General features: G+C 42.5%; 1 protein-coding gene across 7 annotated transcripts in view; it reads left to right on the plus strand.

Annotated features, from left to right (window-relative positions):
• Positions 1-26,825, plus strand: part of TEAD1 (TEA domain transcription factor 1) — a 162,181-nt gene that overhangs the window by 34,606 nt on the left and 100,750 nt on the right. For 4 of the 7 annotated variants that reach the window (XM_075094850.1, XM_075094852.1, XM_075094851.1 and 1 more), the window contains exon 3: positions 20,246-20,499. The exons of the other annotated variants lie outside the window; for them this stretch is intronic. In XM_075094850.1, the coding sequence (XP_074950951.1) occupies positions 20,352-20,499 (148 nt within the window). In that variant the 5' untranslated portion in view covers positions 20,246-20,351. The remainder of the gene's footprint in view (positions 1-20,245; positions 20,500-26,825) is intronic. 7 annotated transcript variants of the gene reach the window in all.

Genomic DNA, 26,825 nt, shown 5'->3' on the forward strand with positions numbered 1-26,825 from the left:
CTTTTATCTTGAGGGTAGTTTTCCTACAGAGAAAGATCACGCCTGGGTCGCTGCTCCCGTACAATGGGTGTATCTTCACCGCACAGATGGCTCGGCTCGGGGTTGGTACCTGGCCTGCGCTCAGCCACCACCTGGTGCCGGGAGCTTTCCCGCCGCAAAACCCTGCCAGCCGCTTGACCCCTCCCTTGGGTTGAGTGCCAGGCTCTGGAGGTGCACCCCATGCTGTGGGATGTGCTGTGCTGGCAAAATGTCCCCTGCTTTGCACACAGGTTAGATTCTCAGCATTTAAATAACTACTTGTTTTGTTGTGCTGTAGCTTCTAAGCTATCTCTGTAAAACATTTACTTGCTTGGCTTTAATCGAACCCTTCACTAAATGTTTGCTTTGCACATGAAACAGAGCCATCCTCAAGACTGTAATGAAACCACTAGTTAGTGTTCATTTTAAAAAAAAGCAAAAGCCAAAATAAGTTAAACATTCAGACATCAATCAAGAATGAAAATAATAGCAGAGTTTCTAATGCAGGGATCTCAGTGCAAATTGTAAATAGAATCTGCAATGTTCTCTGCAGGTTTTAACTGATTTTTGGCTTCTGTGACCACAGGTCTGAGGTCACAGCAGCCTCCTGATGTGTCTAACAAGAGACAGTTTTTATTATCTGCATAGCGTTCTTTTTATTTCTGATTTCCATCTCGTGATGTGTAGTTTTTGGACTATTCCTGCAGTTATCTAGGTATTTACTTGCATATTTGAAACTTGCTTTTTCCTTCCCCCTCCTTCACAGGAAAGTAAATAATTGAAAAGAGTACCAGATAGAAATAGGTAATTTACGTAGCAGAAAAAAAAATTAAAAAAAAAAAAAAAAAACAAAAAAAAACAAAAAACCAAACAACTCTACAGTCCTTTATGCAACAACCGTCTTCAAGAATGGAAAAAGGAATGGAGGAGTGGAAAAGCAATTGGAATTTATGTGAAACTCTCAGTGGGTTCATAGGCACAGATAAAGATTCAGTGCTAAATGCCTGGAAAGAACATTTCCTATTTCTTGCCCAAAGGCTATTTGGTTGCAGAACTTATGACATCAAAATTGTGGGGGAAAGACACTAGAAGGGTGAGCAAGAAGAAGGTACAGGGGTACAGATACTCTGATTTTGGCATGTTTTTTGTATAAAAGGTTTTCACTTAGTAGCAAAATACTGTGCATACAATTCCAGCTCCCTGGGAAAGAAATCTTAAAGTTTTACTGTGAGACAGAAAAGACTGACACAATTTCAGAAGTCTTAGTGAGCTTGTAAAGCATGCCTGGGAAAGTCCCTTATGCAAATCATTCATAATCACATCTGTCCAATTGTAAAAGCCAAATTCCCTGAAAATCAGAGCAACTTTGTTGGAATAGGATGTAGAAATTAAATATCCTGGGCTCCACAGTGAGTATGAAGTCACTGACAATATCTGACACTTTCTTCACTGCAGGATTAAACTCATCATATTTTCCAGCTGTGCATGAATGTGTGTATGTATTTGTTTTTCCTTTGTTCCTTAATATTCCTGGGAAATCGGTCCACATATTAAGGAAAACCTTTACATGTTGCCAATGCTGTGTGCCCCAAAAGCCATTTTGTGGGTTAAGTGGAGGTGTGTGTCCGACAGTAAAGCCATTCTTATGGGGTACTGCGTGTGTCTTGGGCTGCTTTTCCAAAGTGTTGTGTCATCTGTTGAACTCCCATTGAAACTGGTAGGAATCATTCAGGATTGACTCTCCCTGACGCACAATGCCTAGTGACAGACATCTCGTGTCCAAATTCTTTCACTGTTAATACAGTTTATGCTGTTAGCCCTGACTCGCCACCAATAGTCCTTTAGAAGCTTCCTTACCTGGATGAGAAGAGAGAGGAAGCCAGGCATGTGATACTGCAAGCCAAGGTGCCCTTCCCCTACTTGGAGTGTGCTGAAAGCTGGAGGGGAAGTTTTTTTGCCAGCTCGTAGCTGATGTAGTGGAGGGTGCAGGGCAACAAGAAGCCACTTGCGGCTTCCTCAGTCTGCATCACCAGGTCCCAACTGTGCAGCTCTGCTTTATGGTTTTGGTGATAAATCCCTCTTAGCTCACAGCTGCTAAAGTGAAGTTACACCGCATCCGGATCAGTCCTGGTGATGAGCTGGACTGCCACGAGCTGGTTTGTGTGTTGCAGCAGAGGCAGGAGCCTCCCAGAAAACCTAGTACACAAATACAATGTGGGAGATAGAGAAAACCCTTCTTGTCTTTGAGATTTCACCCTCTGTTTCTGGTTCTGATTTGCTGTGAAGCCAACTCTGGTGTCACCAGTCCCCATGTACTCACTGCACTCTCCCTTGGCCTGCTAGAATATCTGAAATTATCTGAAGAAAGTAATAGAAGATTCAATGATGTCTTGAGGATTTTTTCAAAATCTACCATAAATTTGTTGTAGTAAAGCCTCAAGCCATTCTCAGATCTTCAGCTTCTGTTTCCTACATCAGTTGTAGACTAACCTGATGTTACCTGAGAGGAGAGACCTATAATTCAAATTATTATTTTGTCTTTTAAGGGTATAAACTTTTTTTTTCTCTGCATAGTATCTAGGAAGGGGTGTAATCTGGACATTCAGCTGTCTCCTCAAATTTCTTCTTTAGCTGATCCATGGTGGATCCTCCTTTGAGGGAGGATCATCAGGATACTCAGACGTTCAGAGTTTATGCAGTCCCTGTATGTCATTCCTGTGAGTCTGGGTGCGACAAAAGTCCTTTTATCGAGAATTTTGCTTTTGAGGAAGTCTGAAATAAGACATGTTTTTCCTTGAGTTATCATTTTTTGTGGCTATGGAGTAAAGAAGGTTGCAGAATCTCTATTAGACACAGGCTATTTTTGGCTAGGCTGAATTCTAAAAGATTAATTGTCCGATTCTGCTGTAAGTCAATTTTTTATTTTTTCAGTAGCAAAATGGTTTTCTGACACTTTTGCTCTGTGAAGTATAGCCCATATTTGTACAGTTACTCCAGAACAATAGCTTGTCTCCCCGTCTGGACTTGATGACTACAAGCCTGAGGGTGAGAGCCAACCCTCCATGCACACGGCAGGCTGAGTGCAGGAAGCTGGGGTGCTTCAGTGTGCATGAAGACTGGGCTTCCCTCCGCCTGCGTCTGCAGCGTGGGAAGCAGGACGCATGTAGACAGGGACTTCTGGAGCGATCTGCAGATCTTCCTGTGTGAACCTTCATGTACCTGAGAGCATTAGAGAGTAAAATCGGGAAAGAATTTGGTCCTTGCAGTATCTATAGCTGGCATGGATATGTTGTGGCTGTACTTCTGGAGAAAGATCTCTCCTGACAACATGTGACATGTAGTGCTCTCATTGCATAGGGAAGTGTCAGAGTAGCCTTAGGTGTCTTAGCTGTGGCAAGTGGGCAAAGCTAGTGTGGGGAGACCTTGGAAATGAGGGAGCCGTAAAGACCTTTGCTCCTATTCTATGAGTTGTTTCTGAATTTACTAGTGGGACAAAATGAATCTTAAGCCCAGGACTCTTAACTGATGCAGTCATTCCCACAGTGTGGTGCAATAAATAACCCTTCTTCTACATGGACATTGCTGGTAATTAGTAGCTTGCTAGGTACTCCTGGCTTCATGCACTTGTGGGAATCTGAACTTTACATACCCATTTTCCGTCAAATCCGGGAAGAGGTGCATGTGATTCTGCACTTCACATTAGCAAATTCAGTTCTTGCCCTTGAGGGGTGGTGAGTCGCCTGTGATACTAGTTGGCTTCAGTGGAACATGTGGTGCTTGGCACCTCCTGCACTTGTGGGTTGGTGGTTGGTTGTGATCGAGGGCTCGCACGAGATTCTGCGTAAGAGGCCCTCCTAGGGCCCTGGGAAAGACCAGAGGCTTGCTGAGCCCTACAGGACAGTCTGCAGAGTCAAAATCTTCTTGTAAAACAGTAGGAAATGTAGCAGATGAAGTCTCAGCATGACATTAATCTTTTATATATAACGCACAGCTCATAGGTCTCTGGCCCTCCTCAGTACTGAGGAATGGCCTCCAAGAGGGCTGAATGCAGACAATCCTGCTCCAGTCACTCAATGAGATGAGAGCTGTGTTTGCCACCTAGGAAACAAGGTTCAGCTGCTGTCTAGGAGATACAAGGGTCCTTGCTCACTTGGGCCCACTTCTGAAGCTGCAGCTGCAAGGGCTGCTCTGTATTGTAGTAGTCTATTCCCTAATGTTTGGGCTTTCCATGGGAGCTGTTCTCTCACATACTGTTGTTATCTCCAGCTCAGCCCCTGGTGCTTTCCTCCATGCTGGCTGTTGAGGGGTCCTTAAATGGCAGTGTGCAGCTCACACCCAGCCCCACAGAGCCTGGTGCCTCTCATATGGGTCTGCAGACTGTGCCACCACAGCAAGTACGGGTGCAAAGTTTCAATGTATGTAAAACGGACGAGGCCACAGTTTCCTGGTGAATGACCAGTGTAGTACTCAGGTGGACAGATTTTATCAGTTACAGCTTCAAAATCCCTTTTTTCTGGAGATCTGTAACAGTCACCTGTGACTTTTATGACCTCCCAGCTGGATTAATATGAAGTTACATAGGCAGCTAATTTATGGTGGATTTAGCAATGACACCTAAAATTGTGAGGAAGTGCAAAATGCTATCAAAGGCTTAGATATTAAGCCCTTTGGTGAATAGACTTGGATTTAAACACAGGTTTATGTGTAAATGTGAGTGTGACTTACTTGAACAAAGTTAAATTTCCCATTTTCTTCCTGCAAAATCTCCACACAGGCGGTCACCTGTAAAGCCCTCAGTCTTCTGGAACCTGGTTATCTGTCTTGGAAGTGGATGCTGTAATCACAGTGTATAAGACTGACTAGGATATGTCTGCAGCCTTGTCTGTGGTACAATTTAATGTGCAATTGTTTCTGTCTGGTTAAAAATTGTTACCTGAGTTAAATTTCCTGATGAAAAGCGGAACAGCTCATAATGTTTACCCTCCATCTGCTGTCATTTATAATTAGACTGAAAACTCCTCAGCGCAAGGTCTTCCTGTCCTTCTGTACACCTACAGTGCCAAGCACACTGGGGTCTTGATATTAGTGGAGTTGCCATTAATAATAAATAGAGAGTAAAAGGAGAATGTGTAAATGCATTCAAACGTGTAGTGACGCTTTTAAGTATAATTGTTATCGCTGCAAATCTCTGCGTGGTTGGCAGCTGGGCTGCACTGGAAGTGCAGAGTCCCTGTAATTGGAATTTGTGCATTTTACTGGTCTGTCAGAGCCTGCCTTTTATGGGTAGCGTCTAGAGTACCTATAAAGAAACCCAGGGGCACGGCTACTCAGAAGAAAAGGCAAGCCAGATGGTTTGCCTTCAGCTCCCATTCTGAGAGACTTAAGAATGCCCAAGCTCATGACATTAGGATATGGCCCAAGGTTAAGTAACTTCAGTAATTAATATGTAAACACAGGGCTACAGTTTCATCCGGGGCTCTGCCTTTTTGAATCACTCTGTAACGCTATGGAGAGGGAGCTCTCATCTGGATGGGCACAGGGCTGAACAAGCCTGCAGAGTTCAACCATGTCCTAAGCCTGCACCCGGGTCTCCTTCACATCTGTACTGCTGTGGAGAGGTCTTATAGGGGAAGGAGCTGAAAACAGGCTCCGTCAGTTTTCTTCATTATTTTACCTATTAATTTCATTTTGTCAGTCCTCAGTGTTCGCTTCTTCTCTGCTTTGATCTGGTTTCCATTATTTATTTGGATTGGTTCATATTTTGGAACCTATTTGTACTACTAAAGTTTTCTGGTGCTAGTTTTAACAGCAGCAATACTGATTTTGAGAGTGGGGGTGTTTGGGGCTTGTGACTATATTTATGTAATTCAAGCAATTACTGCTTAAGGTGGTTAGTGTTGTAAATACTGGAGGTGCATGAATTCCATAGAATCTGTGGGATGGTTATTGGTGTGCTGTAGTGACTACTCACGGTGTAATCTAAACTGAGAATTTTTTAACTTTTCTAAATTCAAACCTGTAGTTTTCAGGTTTGGTGTTTTTTTCCTCCCTTCAGTTCTGGACATTGTATGCTTGCTGTGAGAATTCTTTAATTTCACATTCCCAGAAAAATTGTGTTTTAGTTTGGATCAGCTGCAGGGAGAGGTGGAAAACTGTAGAGTTGAGAGTAAGAATAATGTGGTAGGCACAGCTGTGAAACAGAAATAAATCAAGATGGCAGAAAGGTGAGCTAGAGAGGGAAAGAAAATGCAAGAGTTTGTTACTGTAAATCCACACGGTTAGTAAATCCAACTATCGAATTGCAGCTGCAGTGTCAGAAAGTATGAATTACATTCTGTTTTAAAAAGAAAAGTGTATTAGTAAAACAATGTGTAATACAACGTCTTCCATACATAGCAGAAATAAAACCACTTTTGAGCTCTGAGTACAAATGTATTCATTGTAAAAGTAACATTCTTGTTGATCTAAAATCTCATACACTTATCTGCTATCGTATCTATCTGTGGTGTGGTGACATTGAGCGAGGAAATGCTGTTCAAAAAATAATTCAAATGTGAAAAATAAATGTCCTTGGCTTTAAGTCATAATGTTTCCCTACCAAGAGCCAAGCTTGCTTCTATTGTAATGTTCATCAGCATTTTTTTATACTTTAAAAAAAAAATATTTAAAAAATGTCATTTGAGGAAACCAACTGTTAGTCTGAGGAAGAAAGCCAAAATACTTTCTTTTCTCTGGGTCATTTCCTGGCTCATTCCCTTTCTGGGTCACTTTTTTGCCTGGGTCACTCTTTCCTTCTTCTTCATATTCATTTAATAATAATAATAACAAAAATACTCAAATGACATACATTTGCCTAGGTTTTCCAAGGATTTAACTGGCAGTAAGTAGAAAAAGGGCTGCTTGGTTTTGCAGGCACTGTATCACAGCCTGACTGAGCTTCTCAGCAAACAGGATACGGCAAATGGTAAAGCATAGGCAAGTTTAAAGAAACATATAGCAAGTCAATGGCTAAGTAGGAAAAAAATCAAGGTGTCTCTGATCCTTCTCTTGAAGTGTTAGATTCACTAGAAACACCACTAGATAGTTCAAGATTGATAGTCAGACCTCCCAGAGACTTGCCATTTTGACGTGTACTTACTGTGCAAGTCCAGAAATTGTTCAGCCTAAAGAGATGTCTGTTCTTCAAGGACTGGAAAGCCTGCAACATTAAGTTTAAACAGAAAAAAGTGCAGCGTTTTAATGGTGTTTTGTGGTGGTGAATTAAATTGTGAAATTTTAAGTCTCGGCCATCAGCATGAAACCACCCTTAGCCTCTAATTTGAAACATTAGAGAAGCCATGCTACACGTGTTCAGTTCTCCCTACAACAAAAGCATCCATTGAGTTAAAGGAACTTTTGTGTGTAGACAACATGAAAAACAGAGGTAATTTGAAGAGCAAATGTGATTTAACATAATTTAAAAGTATAAATAATTGAGTCTATTTGTCTTCTCCTGAGCTTGACAAAACATTTTGGTGTAGCGCTGTGTGCATGCATGAGTATTAACTGTTCTTCCTAAACAGATTTTGATAACCTTCAGGTACTAAATAATGCTTGTGTTAGAAGCGTTGTGTTTCTATCAGACGGTGCAACTATCAGCTGGTTTTACTGAGGTTTTCTTGACCACTGTGGGCAGACACATTCCCCTGGGGAATGTGTAGAATATTACTACAAAACTGTCTCCTGAAGACTCCCAATTAGGATGGTAAAACTGTATCAAGAACATTGAGAAACCACCTTCTATCTCCTTCAGAGACCTTGCAGTCTTAATAACAGCATGGTTCTGGGAAGGTCTTGCTGCCCATGTCCGTCAGAGAACCAAGCAGGACGCTGCAGTACTTGCGCCATTTCAGGAGCAGCATGTGCAATGTGTGGCCAACACAACCACTTCAGGTCTTCCTGAACCTGATCAGAGTCTTATGGAGAAAACATACAGTAAAATTAGCTACAGTAGGCAGTTTATATCACCCTGGTGACAGCACTGGTGTCCTCCAGCTTAGACGTGCCCGTGGATCCTCTGTGAGCACCTCGGCTGGTTGCTGCCTCCCCACGCAGGAGCAGGTGCTGAGGGGGAGAGCTGGGTGTGCTCTGGCCACAGGATCCTGCCGAGGCGCACGGCCTTCACGAGTGAGTGACAGAGCAGCTCCTGGGCTTGCAGCATGCGGATGTCTGGGGGCACAGCGTCAGCCCTGGCTCTGGAAAAAGGAGAAAATGTGGCCCAACTGTTGCAGCAATTGCCTATGCAGAGTGAATTAAAATGAGCTTTGCAAGGGTATGCTCCCCTTTTGTGTCCCTCCCACCAAACGGAGGAGAACTGACAGACAGGGAGGAGGTGGAAGGTCCCGAGTAAAGAGCAGTAAGGGATAACACATGCCCATGCGTTTCCTTTCTGTTTCTCTAGTATACTCTGTGGGTTTCTCTCATTGCTTTGGACAGGCTTCTTTCTGCAAGGCTTTCTGTTCATGTTCATTTCCCACCCCCCTCTTCCACATGTGGCAGGAACAGATGATAGTCCCAGCCATGAGCGAGGAGGCAGCAGTGAAAATCCCCAGCACAGACCTCCGTGTGGGGTTGGGTGAGTCCAAAACTCCCTTTCCAAGAAACAGCTCCAGCTGCAGTGCAGCAGAAGGGTGACTCAGGTAGCGGAAAATGGCAGGGGTCTGCTAAGGTTAGGCATGGACCTGCTCCCACATACCCAGGCAGCTCAGGGAGATCCTGATGTTGCAGTCTCTGCCTCACCAGAGGCACGCACGCCTTCATCAGGGGCAGCTTTTGAGAGGCACTGGGGTGTACTGACAGAGCTGGGAATAACAAGGGAGTTTTTGGACACGCAAGCCTTTCTTTAGGCAGAGTGAGAGGTAGGCGATGTTTGCCTGTGAAACCGAACAGTGAGAGGAGGGAGGAAGGGTTGCTGTGGCAGAAATGACAGTGCGCTGTGAAATCAGGATTTCTGTTAAATTCAAGATTTTTAAAGTCTAGTAGAATTATGAGGATTAGTTCCTAGGCTTGTACTTTTTGTTTGGGTTTTTATACTTGTTTTGTTTTCTGCTGCCTGGACCACACCATCTCTTCTTTAACTCTGCCAGCGTCCAGTGAATTCACAAGCCTAATGGTTGCCAGCAAAGTTATTTTTGTGGAAAATTGACACCTCCTGAAGCAGGATTAAACTACAGTGAACAAGGAGTTGAAATAGACTGGAAACGTAAGTCAGAGCTTAAGACAGAAATTGCTTCCTCAACAGGCGATAACTGCAAGAGAAGTGCAGAATAACTACATAGCTATTATATTGAGTTTTGAAAATGCTGTAGCTAGTCTTTGTAGGCTTTACTTATGTTTAGCAATTAAAGATTGCCACCGTTTGGGATTGTTTCAGAATCTCAGCAGGAGAGTGTTTTCTACTCCCTTGTAGAAAATGCAAGTCCTGCTGCATAAAAGCATCCTTACTTCTCAGGAGAATCTTATTTGAGATGTCAGAAATAATTTTTCCATTATGGGCAAAATGGAAGCTGTAGATCTGTCATTATCTATATGAGACAGTCATACTGACGAAGTAAAGCTGATGCCAATGCATTCACCTCCTGTGGAAGGTTAGGTGTTGGAAGCAAGCGTGAGATGGAAGAAAGAAGTTGGAATGTAGAAGCGCCGTATTAGTAATGCTCATTTCCTTACATAGGAGGCTTCCTTTGTACTACATAGATAAACAACTCAGACTTAAAAATTTAATTTGGCAGGTAATTTGCCCATAACACTACTGCTAGCAGCTGGGAAACAAAATGCGTTAAAATGTTTTTATTTGACAGCTACTGCACTTGCAAACAAAATTGTTGCTTTGATATTTCTTTATAAAAAAAAAAAACACAAGGTGGGGTTTCCAATGTTGGCTTGTGATGAAGACAAGCCGCTCGACATGTTGTGACTAGTCAACATGGACCCCAAGTTCTATCTGATCTCACATGCTGGTTCCTGAAATCCCTTTCTGTTAAGAGTTGGTGAGAACAAGGCCAGAAACCTGGGATTAAAGCCCAACCCTGCTGAGGGCCCTGGTGTTGTGATTTCACCCCTTCCCTCTTTTTTCTTGTGATTCTGTGTCCTATCACCAGAAAACCGCAGCCTTTCCCAAAGTGCACCTCCCAGTATTATCACTCCTCTGTTTCCAGGCTCCTCCAGGGCTGATAGGCAGGGCCTTTTTTCCAGCCAAAACAATTGCTAATGGAGATGTGAGGAGCTTCATTAAACTTGGAGTGATTATTCATATGTATAAAATGGCTCTGTGTTGGCAGAATCAGAGCCTGAGGCGGTAGCTGAAGTAGTGACACCAAAGCAGAATAAAACTGTTTTCTCTTGGTTCTGCCTGGTACCAAATCAGCACATTCAGGTGAGCACAAGGCATTCACAGCCTTCTGTAGCGGCTTTAGGGTGACAGAGCTTATAGATGGTGCTTAGAAGTGTTTCTTAATTTGTAAAATGAATTTTAGCTAAAATTTAGCTCTTTCAATGAATGTTTGAGAAAGTATGTGTGTATGTGTGCTTGCGCTTACACAAGGGAGTGTTTGTATAACATCTGCAAAGCAGAGAACAAGTGGACTTGAGATAAAAGTTACCAGTGCTGGATTCCAGGGGTGGCTTTGCCCAACTGGATGTTGCGGTTGTTAGTCCAAAACTTGCCTTCTGCTTCATAAAAGAAGGATCCTTCTTCACCTTGGTGTAGGGAAAGGGTTAATCTTGTGGCTATTTCTTGTTTAAACAAATGCACCTGAGTAAATGAATGAACCTTTTACTTTACTGTGCCTTTTTTGTACCTTTTTAACAGAATACTTAAATCATTATATAAAATATTTTTTATATAGACGAAAGTTTTATGTTACATATGAAGCAGTCAGACATTGGACCACCCTTCAAATAGCATTGGTTTTCCCTTTCCTGACTGAACTTACATAAAGTTGTTCAAGCAGGTGGTTTTCTGTCCCTTTTCCCACCTCACTCAGAGCTGTTAGTGAACACTCATGTTTTTGCAGCCATTGTGGAAAAAAACCTTTCATCCTGAAAACAAGTTAATAAAAAAAAAAAAGGAGAAAAAAAAATCTAATATTGGAGTAGAAAAACCAGTTAGTCATATGCCAGTAATAAAATAAGAAAGCTATGAACATAAAGGATTGGATCTGGGTTTGCAAATGTCTGTGTGACATGGCAACTCTAATAAAATTGGGGAGGCTTAGGGAATCCGGGGAACAAACAGTTTCAGGGCTATGTCTAGACAGAACAACTTGCTGCCAGGTTTGTTATATATGTGAGCAAAGGATTGTCTGTGGTCCCAGCAGGAAGCTAGTAATACACCAGAGATCAAGGACGTACCTACTTCTAATATTTGTGGTGTTAATAATTCCAGTTTGGTTTTTTGGGGTAAAAAATAACTAGTCATGCTCAGGGGTGCAGTGGAAAGGCAGTTACAACAAACTACAAAGAAGAAATTGTCTGTTTACACGTATGAAAACCATTGACTGCGCTTACATCATTCACACACTCCCAGGTAGATGGGACTGAAACAGTGGCAAAACCACCATTAGATGCACAAGATGGCTAGCTCCGAAAGCATTCAGGGTGTCTGTCTGTGTCTGTATCCAGGTCCAGATGCCAAAGTTATGTGTCTGGAGGGACAGGGAGAGATGAACACCACTGGAGCTGAAGGAAGGGCCAGTGTCTGTTTTCTTTGGGCTTTTATGCTCTAATTCATAGTTTGTGGAGTCACTGGGAAGGCACAGAGGCCCTGTGCAGACTGAACCCCTGCCTCAGCCTCCTTTGGGTGACTGAACTTAAGGCATTCAAGGAATAGACAGTTGTTAAGCATAAGCAAGAACTGCTTCTATTTTTGTGTCCCTTTTCCCAGCCTTGTATGTAAAAAAAGCCCATTGTTCTCATAGTTACATATACTAGTTTTTATTTTCTGTTTACATGTGTTGGCAGCAGAATGAATTATAGTGAACTGCCAAACTGCTCTGTAAACATGCCCCAAGCAAAGCAGTGGCTGCAGATCTTGCCCTGAGGGACTATACTGTGGCCTCTACTTACAGGTCTTGGGGCTGGGGAGTGTTTCTTACAGCCATTTCACCTGCCCTATGAGCCGAGCCCCCCCTGGTGCAGGCCAGACCCCTGTCAGTCACAGAGCATTCTTCTAAAAGCTGAATCATCAATGAATGGGTGAAATATTAATAATCTCCACTTCACAATATAGCAGCTCTTGTCATATAAAGGTCACAGCTGGAATACAGCTGGGGTAAGCACGCCATGGTGTTACACTGGTAATAGATGTTGCTGTTGCCATTCACAAGCCATCCCTGTTGGGTGACAGTAGGTGCATGACCGGCTCCCATTGCAGAGCACAGCAGCTGGGTTGTTGCTCAGTCACCTCCTGCAGTTGCAGGAAGAATGGCTTCTCCTTCTGAGAGCTGGTAAATATTTTATCCTTTCCTTTGCTTCATGTTGGTAATTAGCAAAAGCAAGTCAGACATGACGCTTGCTATTCTTCATTCCACTGAGTGCCAAGTCATATTCAGAATAATCTTTTTGGTTACCGCCACAATGCAGTATTTGAGCTGGGTTAAATCCCAGGAACACCCTTATAATTGAAACCAGCTGGGTGTAAATGAGCACTAGCACCTAGGATGAATGTGACTGCTTCAGTATCACACAAGGAAGGAATTGTTTCTCAAACAGCTGTGACCATAATGAGATAGGGATTCACAATTGGTATGTTAAGATTCACCTATCCGGTGATAACTTGGTAATCAGTGCAGACCATGGACCACAAGCAGTATGTAGCCCCTTACAAAGCACTTTGCACGCTGGATTGCTGGGCACTAGCTAGATGTTGTGGAGGGTTTGTAGCTGTATCTGCTTGCAGAAGGCGTCGTGGTGAGCCAGCACAAAGCCAACAGAGCCCACGAGTGTGGTGTAGTCACAGCCAGAATCCAGTTGTTTCCCCACTGAGAAGATGAACCATTTTATTAATTGCATGAAATTAAAACTAATGGAGAAGAAAATTGGGTTGGAGTCAATGACTCAGCATCCTTACAACAATAATTATATAACAACAAAAGCAGCTTTGGGGGGAAAAAAAATTAGGCCCTCCGAGCGGTACAAAATATTCTTTTCAGTTGCATAAAGAGTGCGGAGAGACGAAAGCTGTTTGCAAAGCAAAGAATTCCCCTGTATTAACATCAGCCCACTCTTTGCTGAGCAATCTGTTTCTATAAGCAAAAAAATTAGAAATTCAAGGAGAATGCATTGTTTCTTTTCAGAAACAGTTCATATAATCCTAACTTCACATTTAGGCCTATATGCTGCCTACTCTTGCAGATCTAAGTAATTCTTTGTTCAGTAAGTTTCCTCACAGTTCGTAAAACTACACACATAAATCTTCTCAGATGAGCAGGGTACAGAGCTGTATTTGAAGGAAACTATCCCTTCACTGATGTTAAGTTACATATTTTCAGTGTTTTACACGTTGGCATGGGACTGTGGGTCTTCCTGCTACTTTTGTGCATACCTGAGTGTGGTAGTTGAGGGGAAGAAAATAACACCTGAATTCATTCAATGCACTTGCTTGAGAAAAAAAAACCCGCTTTTCACAGGTACCCTGTAGCTGTATATGAACTGATTATATTATTCCTCCACAGATCCCAAATACACATCTGAAGCAGGTGGCTTGCCGTTCGTAAAAAGTTCAATCTCAAGTGAGAAATAGTGACTTTAATCCTAGGAGAACAGAACTAGTTTATCTGAATGATAGGAAGAACATGGAGGCATCATTGCATGCAACTATTTGATCGCCAAAAAAGCACAGCATCAGAATTTCTCCCTGAAGTGTTCTTGCAGTCAGAGAAAAACTCTTTTTATTTCATTTCAATGGCAAAAGTGAATGGCTGAATTAGTCTGGCTGAGTTTTAAAGGAATACTTTATCCTAGAAATGGGCTGCTTCTCTCTCCTGGTGCTCTTTCTTCTTAGAGGGAATAATTGCTGATAAGTAGACCTTGTAAAAAAAATACAATATAAAGTAATTTTAAGCTAATGATTTCACCATTGGATGCTTTGTAAATGATTTACATTTTTATTCTTCGTACTGTGTTATATTCTTACCGCATTAAACTAAATTATATATAAAATGGCTTGAATGTATATAGTGTTTTCCTGAAAGTAATGCCATTTGAATGCCTCAAAGAATCAGAAAAATCCATACATGCTTACATATCACAGCTACAAAATCCAGAGTACGAATTCATTTTTAAATAAAAAAGTGATTTTGTTTTTTTAAAAGGCTTGAGCACATTGCTTGACTGGCATAAACACTGCAAAGATACTTTTACTGGCAAAGTAGAAACATAAAATCCTAGTAAAATTCAAGCTTCCCGCCAATTCCAGATTTACTTTAATCAGTGCAGAAGGAGCGTGAGAAATCTGGATGTGGTATGGCGGGGTTGGGCAGTTCAACAGATATCCAGAAGGAGAACGGGGTGACTGGGGATGAGGCAGCCTCATCTCTCAAAACTCCCACGGAGAGCACCAGCAGGAGGAAGAGCCCTCTTCTCCCCAGCCTGGTGATTTGTCTCCCTCCCCATCCTGCCTGTCTTGATGAGCTGCTTCACAGGTGGCTTTTGCCAGTGATGTTCACACAGCAGACTGCCCAGCAGCTGTGCAAGGAAACCACACAGAGAAAAGAAGCATGTAGCTCTCCTTGGGCATGGGTGGTAGGAAGCCTGGTTTCCCCTGGATTTCTGCCCTGCATCTGACAAAGCTGCCTGGTCACTAGGATATCTGTGAAGTCAAGGGCACCTGGGTTCCCCCATTCCTAGTCAAGGATGTGCTCCCACTGCAGGTTTCCTTCTATTGGGCCGTTGTACGTTCTGTCTTCACTGCTGAGTCTCATGGCATCATCTAGTTCATTCCTCCACCTCAGACAGGGCCAGGCATAGCTGCCTCATTCCTGAGAAACATTTGTGACACCTGCTTTTAACAACCTCCCTCACCGCAGCAGTCCCCCAGTATCCCAGACTGATTGCTTCTGGCATGTGACTGTAGAGTCGGAACAGTGTTCCATATCCCAACCTATGGTTTTCTTGCTACAACTTAAGTTCTTTGCTTCTTGTCCTATCCTTGGTAGAAACGGCCAAGAGCTACTTCTCTGCTTTGCTGTTACCTTTTCCTTATTTGAAAGTGGTTATCTTCTCACATCGGTCTTCTCTAAATTTAAACAAACCTAATTCCTTTCCTGGTAGGTCATGTTTTCTAGATCTGATAACTTTCTTCCTCTGGATTCTCTCCAGCAGTTCTTTCCTGAAGCCCCAGCGCTCCAGCTGTGGATTTGCACTGCTGAACAAAGCAGAAGGAAAATCCCATGGGCCTGTAACTTTTCAAGCCTTGGGAGAAAATTTGCCATCTGCAAATTTAAAATTGGTTGGTTTTTACTCATCTGCTCATTATTGTCTTGATGTTATAAAAAGCGTGTTGGATTCCTGATCCCCTTGTTTTTACGTAACTGAAGCCAAGATTAAGTTGTTCACAAACTAAAAATAAAATATATTCTTAAAAGTGTGATTTACCACTTCAACACTCAAAATCTTTACCTCAAGAATTAAGATTTTTCTGAAGGACCCGTTTTAGAAAAATTGGGCTGGTTGTAAGAATTATTTGATAGCCTTCTGCAGTCATTCATAGGCCGAAGATCAGTGTGGATAACTACACTGGTGCTTTCTTACCTGTGAATTCTTGCAGGTTGTCACAAAAATGTCTGTGTTTGATCCCCTTCAAGCAGACAGAATTTAGATGACTGGGGAGACATAATAATTTTTTTCTTAAAGATTTCTCAGAACCAAGGCATGTTTTCAGTCTTTCTCATGTTCCTGCACCAATAGCTGCAGAGTATTAATCCTCTTCCAGTGGCTATGTATGTATACAAGTGATACCTCAGTGAAAGCACCATTTAGCACCTGTACATTGAAATTCAAGAAAGTAAATTAATTGGCCAAACAAAGAAAGTGGTTTAACTTTTGCAGGATGTTGTAAAATAAAATTCAGCTCTGATGACTCTTGAAAGACAATGTTTCCACGTGAGTTTGTTGTGCAAGTATTGAAGGATATGAAACATATCAAGGCCTTAAATCTGGACTTGTCCTACACTCTTGTGAAGAGCTATTGATCTCAGTTGTCGGTGTGTGAGCAGCAACTTTCTGGGCAAGTCCAGGTTTGCATTGCTCATAAAGTGAAGGCATAAGAGAATGCTTTATGCAAGCAAAGAAATCATTCCTTTGATAAGATGTTGCAGACTATCATTTGGTTTTAGTTAAATTCATCGGCTTGATCAGCTCTGACATAGCTATCCTTGTTTCTCTGAGTCTTTAAAGTAACTTTTCAAGTTACTCTACCAAGTGAGCATAATGAAAATAAGTCGTATCTTGTGCCCCATGAAGCTGTATTGAATGGATTGGCTATAAAACATATTTATAAAATCCAGTATTGTCCCTAATAGTTTCTCCGTTGCTAACTGGGATGTTGCATTGTTTGAGGGGGAAACACACCTCCATCCTGCACAGAAAAAGTATCTTAATAACTACGTGAGAAAACCAGTTATACTTAGAATTGACTTAAGTGGAGAGAGTAGACAGCAACTGCAAGAAAGATGCATTCAGGTTTGCAACTAAAAGAGCTTTGTGCACAGGGGAAGCTCTGAAGGGAGACCTCCTAAACTTGCAGCAGTGTGCTTTAAGCAATCTTAGAAAGTACAAAAAGGTTAACCAAAACTTGGTTTTTTGTTTTCTGGGGTTTTTTTGTTGGTTTTCTGGGTAGCGTTGAAGTGTTTTAATTTTGTTAACAGAAAGTACAATCATGAAATTGGTTCTCTAAAAGTTAACATGTTAAAAGCAAATACAGAACTCTTCAACTTGATCTGTCATGTGTGCAAGCTCTGCTTTTGGGTGGGGGGCGGGGAGGAGGGATTAATCACCTCCAGCAGATTAACTCTTCCTCTGCTGAAAGTTGGTATTGTAAGTGTGGAGTTTGCTAATAGAAGGAAGGCCTGGGTATTTATATTTTTAATTTTATTTTTTTATTAATTTAAATTGGACTGCAAATCCACATTTTTTATATGAGATTTATGGCTCATTAGAAATGTGCAACAAAGCTCATCTATCGACAGCTTGTATTATTTTTGATAATCGCCTACTAATCAGAGGTCTGAAATTTTTCATCACAGTTGGGTCCTTAGAATTCAAGCTAAGGAGGAGGTGGAATTGCCTTCTGATACGTAGAGCCGAGGTGGAAGTGATTAACTGAGCAGCCCATTATTTTCCTGAAGTAAGAGGGAGCCATAAGGTGTTTGCCCCTTGGTCCTCTAGTTTGATCTGCAGTGTCAGCATTCACCAAAATGGAAACCACCAAGACCAGTTAGTGTACTAAACCCCTGCAGTACATGGAAGGGATTTTTTTACAGCAGGTTGCTCCTCACCCCTATTGTACAGATGTTCTGGAAGAAACACTTGGTTGACTTACATTTTAGAGGCTGGAATGGTAGCTACTAATGCCTTAAGATGATATCCAAGTAGGTAAAAAGGAATGGGAAGGGAGATAGCGTATTAGTGAAAATTCACCAGTAAACACAATGCAAGATCTAACACGAATATCAAGTAACATTAATTACTTAGAACCTCTCTGTTTTCCTCGTGTGCATTTTAATTATTATTTCAGCATAATGTAATAACAAGGGCTGGTTTGTAGGACGATAATAAGACTTGAGGCTATGACTGTGGCAGATTTTGTAAGCAGTGGTTGGACTGAGCAAAAGATGCCCGTGGCTGTGCTGTGTGTTGCATGCCCAGGACTGGGGAGGGAAGGATTTCCTCCCTGAGTCACCTTTGAAGAACCAACCCAGCAAACAGTCCCACTCTGTGCTGTCTTCTGGTGAAATGCTAAACCATGGTCTCAATCATGTGAGGCCAATAAAATCTCCAGTAGCTATTTTTCCCTGCAATGTGGCAGTAAAACTGAACCCCCCCTAATTATCCCAGTCAACATTCGATTACCTCTCATTTACCTAAAATTCCCCCTGTATTTGAAGGCTTCAGTGGACATAATTGTTTTTGTCAGTTCTTTCCCAGTATTGCTGCGTTTATGTTTTGGCTAAACCTTGCATACAAGGTTCAAATCTTGTAAGGATTGAATCAACCCTTCAGCCTGCTGAGAATTATGAAGGATGGTGTTTCACTGTTTTACAAAAGGTTTACATCTCCCTCTTTGTGATGAGACTTTAAAAATTTTGTACATTTTGGATTTCCCAGACAAGAAGTGGTGTATTTGGCCAGACTTCCCACCCGCTTACCATTTGTGTGTGGTTCCCTGCGAAACCATCTGCTCCCTCATTATCAGTTATTAAAAGGCGTTCGAGACACTGATTAGCCTTGAGATTACTGGTGGGGAGGCACTAACATTTTTATAAGCTGTACTGAAATGTTCAAACAAATGCAAGGTTAAGAAATGCCTCTTTGTAGAAACTGACATGCGAGTAAGGAAAATACAGTCCTTGGGAGTCCATTTCGCATGTACGGAGCTCCTATTAGAGCCTGAAGAATTGGAAATACCCCATACTTTGGATGCCAGACCGGTAACGTTGGTTAGCAAGACTGAGAGACTACTCCCTGTTTCCCCAGTTTCAGCTGTTTTTTTTGCAAGGCACTGTAGCCTCCAAGGGACCGGACTATCAGGTTTTGGCTATCTCTAGTGATTGGTTGATTGGCTAGTCTGGGTGAGGGCTGCTGGTAAATATTTCTTCTTTCAAGGAGTTCTCCAGCCCAAAGGTGTTTCGTCAGAGCTGTCATGGCTTCCGACGTACAGCCTCCCCTTCTTTCTCCGTGGGGTGAATGCCATTCAGCCACTTTTCACCTGTTATTTTATGATATACTGAGACCCCATGAGAGGCATATCAGCATGAGGATGGAGATGTGCAGAAGGGGAGGCCCTGCCTTCCGCGTGTGGAAAGGGCCTGTTCTCATCTCCCCCAGCAGAATATAAATGTTATAGTTTAGGGATTTTTGAGTGTTTAGCCAACTAGCTGGATTTTTAAGTGTGTGTGCAGTTCATGCGTGCATGTTTGAACACTCCCATCCACTTAGAGTCACCGAAGTTCTTCGTTTTTCAAAATAGAACTGCATTATGCCTAGACATGTTGAGCCAAATCTGTTCCTGGTGTTATTTCACTGACTTCCCGAAGAATTACACCAGAGATGAATTTGGTCTGGTATAGCAGCTTTTTTGCCTGGAGCAAGTCTTTATAGCAGAGTTGTATTTCTCTCAAAAATATAAAAGGAACACTGACAGATCTGCAGCTCTGGTGGTGTGAGCAGGTGCAGCTATATTAAATTATTTGTTATTAAATTGATTCAGCAACTTGAAGCTTGTAATTTTTGTTCTGCTATGGTTCTGTGAAAGAGACCTTTTAAACGAGGCGAAGTATATATCTTTCCTTGTAATTCCTTTCTCTGGTATTATCATTTTAAAGATTTCTGTATCTCAGATTGTATGTAGCTCATATTCTGACTGTATTATTTATTTGGGTAAGATATGAAAACTACGGCCTTTTCCAGTTAATCGCATTGAGCTGTGTCATCGCTAGTGTAATTCCATTTACTCCACTGACATCCGGATGAATGTGAACAATACTTCTTGCTTTTGTTTTGAGGTTTAAGTGATTTTAGGCTCTGGTGGTCGCTGTGGCATAAATTGGTGTGCTTCCCTTCCAGGCAGTGGAAGTATGCTGGTTTACCCCTGCCTGAGGTTCTGGCTTGTTATTGTAGGGGTGCCAGTTTTCAGCCAGATAAAATGTGTCGTGTGCTGCTGAGTTTTCCCCAGTATTAAGACCCACTTTGACTATCTGTGAAAAATAACCTGGTGCTCTGTGCCTTCATGTAATTATACACAGAAAATGTGGTAAAGAGTTCCCCTTCTGACAACCTTATCACTCCAACTCTGCTGATTTGAGGTAGAATGGTTATTATTTTTTTACTTTTCCTGGGAGCTTTGCATGCTCCTGTTACTGCCATTACTGCTCAGCGGCTGTCAAGGTAGTATCAGAAGTAAACGGAAATGTTTACCTAAAGTTCCATGTCTTTAATGCCTTTTGGGGTTGTTTGTTTGTTTGTTTTGTAGGTTTATTTCCTTTAAGACTCCAGGCTTAGGCTTGGAGACCCCAGCCATCACCATTGAGCCCAGCAGCTGGAGCGGCAGCGAGAGTCCTGCCGAAGATATTGAAAGAATGAGTGATTCTGCAGATAAACCTATTGACAATGATGCAGAAGGTGTCTGGAGCCCTGACATTGAACAGAGCTTTCAGGAGGCTCTAGCTATCTATCCACCATGTGGGAGGAGGAAAATCATCTTATCAGATGAAGGCAAAATGTATGGTAAGTGGTTCACATTTAGCCTTTGGAAATAATTGTCCCAATGAGAACTGTAAAGCCTAGCCTGTTTTTACACAAAATCCCTGGCTCTGATTTTGGTACTTTCGGAGTTAATCTTGAAGAGTTCTGTGAAGCGGAGGGACCTCAGCTGGGCTGATGCCGTGCTCAGGACTGTCGGAACCAGTCCCTTCATCACTGGCACTAGGAAGCAATGTCCGACGCACAATTGTGTCTTTAGTGAAAGCTATGCTCTGGCTGAATGGGAATGTTTAAAAGAAGGTTTTAAATGTGTCACTCCCTAAGCATTAAAAAATGTAAGGATTTTCCTTTATTTTTCAATAAATGGTGAAGAAAGGGAAATGGGAAACACAGTCTGCGTGATTGCGTGGCAGGATACGCAATATTTAATTGCGAGGCGATAAAGATCTTGTTGCGTTCAGGAGCCTCTCGATGAAAGAGGCAAGTTAGGGGTGCTTTTCTGCCTTTCTTTTTTTTTCTCTTTTTTTTTTTTTCTCCTTTCCCCGTCCCTCCGTGCAAACTGCTATAAATCAGATGACGTGCTGACAGCATTCCATAAATACACGCTCCGCAGAGGGATACTGACATCTGCACGCACTAGCCGGGGCTCCTTAGCTTTCGCCCGGCTCGGCCGAGCTCTCCCGCGCCGTCACTTTTCCTTTGCCGTTTTGCAAAGTTCCCCTGGCGGCGGCGGCGGCGGCGCCCTCGCTCCGGCTCCCGGCTCGGCGGGCGGCGGCGGGGCGGCGGGGGGGGGAGCGCGCTCGCCGGGGCCTCGCCCCTACCTGGCGGGGGCGGCGGGGGGCGCGGCCGGCCCGGGGCGCAGCCCCGAGCAGATGGTGCTGCAGCTGCCACCAGCTGTGCCCCCGCGCCCCCCCCCCCCCCCCCCCCGGCCCGAGGTCACGGACACCGGGGCGCTGCTGGTGGTGCCGCCGGTGCTGCCGGCAGGGGCGGGTGAGGGCGGGCAGGGCCCGGCCCCCCCGGCTCCCCTCGCAGCTGCCATGTGACCCTGGCGGCCGCACGAAACGCCGCGTCTGGAAAAAGAGAGTTGTGATGAAGCATCTCAGCTGCCCTTGGCAGAAAGTTGCCGGCCCCGGTTTCCTGCCTGGGTGTTGGCTTTTCTTCTCCCCCCACCCCCCGCCCCTTCGCTCCCTGCACGGGAGAATATAATTTCTCTTGTGCTCTCCTCCTCGCCCGTTTCCGCCTCTCTTGATTGCATTTCGGTGTTGTTACGTTCCTCTGGAAAGGGGAGATGATTTGCTTAATTAGAAGGTTGTGCTCTTCCTAGGAGGACATAAGCGTGTATACACAAACAAGCTTATTGTGTATTTATACTCAAAAGCTCTACTTAGGCTTGAACACAGCCTCATCAGGCAAAATAAGGGTGGCTGCATTTTTTTTAAACCGGGATCCCTACAACCACAGTAATCACGCCTGAAGTCTGGTTTCTGGTGCTTTGAAGCATTCTTTGTGCCCTTGTATAAATTGAAGAAATTAACATATTTATCCATTCCTTTCTACAATTACTGATTTGTTTTAATGGTTCTCTAATCCTGAATGTTAACATTTGTTAAATTCTATACGTACAAAACTATTTATGCGTATCTAATTGCTGATTAATACTGCTAACTACTAATACCATAATCATATACGCACATCTCATGTATTTATGCTCATCCTACATCAAATATTATTTTCAATCAAAAAAGGAGGTATGCATGTTTGATGCTGAAAACTTGACTTAAAGCGTTGCCCTGATTGGGAAGAAAAAAAATGTGTTAGGAAGTGCGGGGTGCTGTATGAGCGGAATTCACGTCCTGACTTTGCCGTGGATGAACTCATGTTTTCATTCTTCAAGCTGAGTAACTGCTTTGTAGTGTTTGAGGATTTATTGAAACCATGCTAGGTTTCTGAGGACTTTCTAATAGAGTCTTATGGCCCTGAGAGCATAATTGTTCTCCAAGGATTTTGAAATCAAAACAGTGTAAGTGTTTTAGATTCTGTGTGGCATAATGAAAATAATTTAATGCCTTTTAGTGGCATACCAAGTTTATTTCACTTACAAGAGAGACATTGCAATATCTCTAAGCTTCCATAGTGTTGGAGGATATTGTAATGTGTCAGTAATTCATGAACCATGTAAGACAAAAGGTCAAGAGAGCACCATTTCATTTTCTGACTGAAATTGCCTTTAGATATAGGCACTAGAACAAATATGATCTTTACAGAGGCAAATATAATGATCACTCTGTGTGGATTAAGTTAAGCAATTGTAGTTTTTTATCTTTGGAGAGAGACTTTGAGGAGAGCAGAGATTTTGCTTGAAGAAATATTTTAAGTCTCTGCCTTTGATTTAATGAGAGCTTTGCGACATTCATGTAAGCAGAAGCCAGGGTTTCTCCCTGTTCTTTGTGGTGGTCTAAAATCGTCCTTAAAAGTCACATTTCTAAGAGGGCTGCGTGCAGGCTCCTGGGCGGTTGGTTCAGGGGGACCTGGAGGATTGCTCGAGCAGGACTGGGGAGTTTGAAACCTGGGGAAGCGTGCAGGGTGGGTGGCCAAGGAGCGCCTGCCCGCAGTGCCACCTGGGCAGCAGCAGCGTGGCTCACACTGGCAGAGCCGCTCCAACAGTACCGAGGGACATCTGTGACCTCCCCGGGCAGCCTGAATTACTTCAGCTGTTCCTCTACAGCTGTGATCTTGGATGAAGGAGGGAAGGGAAGGGGAGGGCCTTTTCCTCTCCCCTTGCTTTCCCAAAAAAGTAACTTATGACACCAGAGGACTAGGAGAACAAAAGACTTTCGATTCTACCACCACAGAAAAGGGTTGCAGGGCCCCGTGGCCAGGGAGGGGGAAGGGGAGGACCCTGCCACCAGTACAGGGTTACAGCTCCTTGAAGAAACCCTCAGAAAACAAAATAAAAACTTAATGAAACTCTTGGTTTTAAATTTATAGGAAATGATTGGGTAAGAAGCAGAGACGCTTGTTTTGGTTCAGAGGGGCAAATTCCGGGAACCGTAGTTTGGAAATTCTCAAGAGAAAGGGAGTGAGCTGTAAGGCCAAGGGACCAGTGATAAGGTTTCTGCAGGAAAGCACTCCTTGTCCCCCTTCCTGTGTGCATGTGCTTGTGTGGTTGTGTTGGTCTTACAGTTTTGGCTTTGCTCCTGGTATAGTATTGACTAGTAGTAAAGAAAATTAAAGAAAAAAAAGGTGAGGAGGGAATAAATACGAAAGCTTGAAGGAGGATAGAGGAACACATCTATAAATTGATGCCCACACTCTTTGTGGAAGGAGTTGAGCATAGCCCATGGAAGAAAGACTGAACTCTTAGACCCATTTTCATCTGTCTTGCAAGGTATTGGTAAGAATTTTTTCATCTGTACCATTTCAAAAGAAGTATTGATAAAACACGAATATCATCCACTAGTACAAAGTGAGACACCCTCTAATTTCCCTCCCCTCTCAGAGATCAATGCTGATGAATTTCTGTGTCCTGTTCATCCAGCACAGAGTAAAACTCCAGCCCATTAGAGGGCATTGGCTGTCCTGTATTTGTACTTTGTTCCAATTGTTGGTCTTTTACTGCTGACAGTTTAGTTACTTGTAGCAATTCCTGTGAACTCACTTATTGGCAGGATATTTGCCTGTGCTTGTCTTTGCTCCTGGGAGAGTGTTTTGGAAAAGATTACAAGAAAGCAAGCGGCTGTGAAATGCAGCCCTGCTTTTATCCCTGGTGTAACACTGAAGTCACTGGAGTTACCACAGGAATGGATTTGGCCCTGTGCGCATGTTTTCACCTTTTTTTTTTTTTCTTTTTTTTTTTTTTTTTTGAAATTTAGCTATAGCAAAACATAGCTTTAGTGCAGCTCTAGGGACAATGCCAAAGTAACATAAGTTGCTAGCAAGTGTACTAACGCCTGCAGACATGCTACTATCAGCACTGCTAATTTAGCCTCAAGGTATCGAACGTGGCTTTCGCCTTTAAGACAAGAAAATAGCTTGATCTTCATTTCTGAGATCTGTAAACAGCTTTTCAGTTACGAATGAAATTAGTCATCGTGATTTCCATCAGAGGTATTCACCTCTACAAAAAAACCTACTTAAGAATGTAATATTGATTATTTTTTTAAAAGGAAGTTTTGTAGCATGTTTAGTTGTTTTACAGAGAAGAATGAGTACTAATTATCGTGAGAAGGTGCATAGCAGCCTTTCAAAACTGCTGTATATGTTTATTAGGTCATGCGTAGGATCTCTTGGCCTGTATTACCATGACAGTAAAGGGAAAATGATACTTTCATAAAAATTTCTGTTCAGATGATAGAATTTTTGCATGATGAGTAATAAGAGTCTTCATTTCCAAAGCACTGTGTATGAATTGAATATTAAAATTGAACTTTGAACTAGTGCATTGGTAAAAGGAATCCTATTCTGTAGGCATGTGTGATTCTGGAGCTAACGGCTATTATTAGGTGTCTTTCTGGGCTTCTATTAGGAAACTGCGAGGTAACTATCTTTATGAAGAATACAGTAACATGTTACAAATTATTTTTACTATTGCTTTTAATTTTAAAAGTTCCATGCAGGTTACTGCCTCTATAAAGACATCACTACCTTATAAAGTTTCCACAGTATTAAATATATTTGAATGTGAATAAGGTATTTGGAGTGATGAAATACCAGATGTGAAGTATCAGGTTGCGTGTTTATTCATATGTTATTGCAATCATTGTAGAAAGATATGCTTTTGTATTTTTTCTATTTTTTTTTCTTTTTGGTCTCACAGCAACATACACAAAATGCACCGGAGACAGGACTCCTATTATGAAAGTTACTATCTGGGTTTCTTAGATTGTAAACAAATCTGTCTAGAAACATTCTTGCAATCCTGTGATTGCTCACTGTATTACGTCATGGCACAGTGCATGCATGAAGGCAGGCTGCAAGCGAGTGCTGAGCAATCAGTTAAAAGTCAAGAAAACGAAGGTCCAAATATACAGTGTCTCTTTGAAAAGTTACTACTTAAATTACTCAGATTATGAACAAATCTACCTATAAACATTTTTGCAATCTGGTGATGTTCTTGCAACATCAGCATGCTGTGCTTGCAAGAAGGCAATCTGGTTTTGTGAGCTAAGCAATAGGCACTGCTGTCATTAGAAATTAAGGGTATTGGTCCTGTTGTCCAGGATTTCTGAAATGTGGGGTAACAGGGTTTAATCTTTCTGTTTGGGCTTTCAAGACTAAATTATCAATGGTTTGGGAAAAATGGCAAAGTCTTCACGAGACAGAGAATTTTCCCCCTCCCCCCGCCTTGCTGTAAGCCACCATCCTCAAGGGAAAATCTAAGTGGGACTGTAAGAGCTGTGCATAAGGGTATCAGCTCCTACCTGGGGAGCAGGCAGAAGAGAGCAGGCAGCGGGAAGCACCACATCTGAAAGTCTGAGTAATGTTGTGCAAGGTCGTACACGGCACAGCGATCAAGTACTCCATTTGGCTGTGTTGGGTCAGGAGAATGATGTATTGCAAAGGAAATGGGAAGATATACTAGAAAGTTTTGCTGAAAAGTTATGCATCAAAAAGAACAGGACGTCCTTTGGAAGTTCTTTTTAGCACTTCGGGTTTTGTCCTCTCTGTACTAAGTATGTTCTCTTCAGTCGTCCATATAAAGAAGAACTCACAGAAAGTTGTTTATAGCCTGTTCGTGGGAAACAATGTCAAGTAAACTGTATCGCTGCTACCTAAGTCTTCCAGTGTTTAGTAGGTACCCTTGTATAGCGGAGTTACTAGCAACATTAGTTCTTGCCTGGAACTAAGTGGAAGCTACAAGGGCAGGTTCAGATCAGGCATTTGACCACTTAAGAGTCATTTAATGGCTAGTCCTATTGAAACGGGTATACTAAGAGGATGTTTTTCCTTTATGACATTGTTCCTTTAGTAAAACCGTTGTTTAGAAATGACGCATGTTAGCATGAGAGCACTGAAGTGATGCAACCTCACTAGAACATCCAGGATACATTTAGATGATTGTCTAGTATGATTTATATTAGCTCATTTTTCTTCCAGCACTGGTTTCACAAGATGAACTTGTGATCCTGTAATTGCAGAAGGCATAGTTTTGCAGCCTTAAGAAATAGGGTTGTCATGCCAGGAGGTAGTTAAAGCAGCCTTGACCAGGCTGATGTATTATATTAATTGGTTGCACAGTACTGAGAGCTTAAGGTAGTTGAAAAACCTGCATGTAAATAGCATAAAAGAAAACATAATCGTTTATGTGATATCATTCTTTGCAGAACTGGGACCCCTCCTAGGAGCAAGTC

The sequence above is a fragment of the Phalacrocorax aristotelis genome, chromosome 5 (genome assembly GCF_949628215.1).
Source record: "Phalacrocorax aristotelis chromosome 5, bGulAri2.1, whole genome shotgun sequence".
In the NCBI taxonomy this organism is placed as follows: domain Eukaryota; kingdom Metazoa; phylum Chordata; class Aves; order Suliformes; family Phalacrocoracidae; genus Phalacrocorax; species Phalacrocorax aristotelis.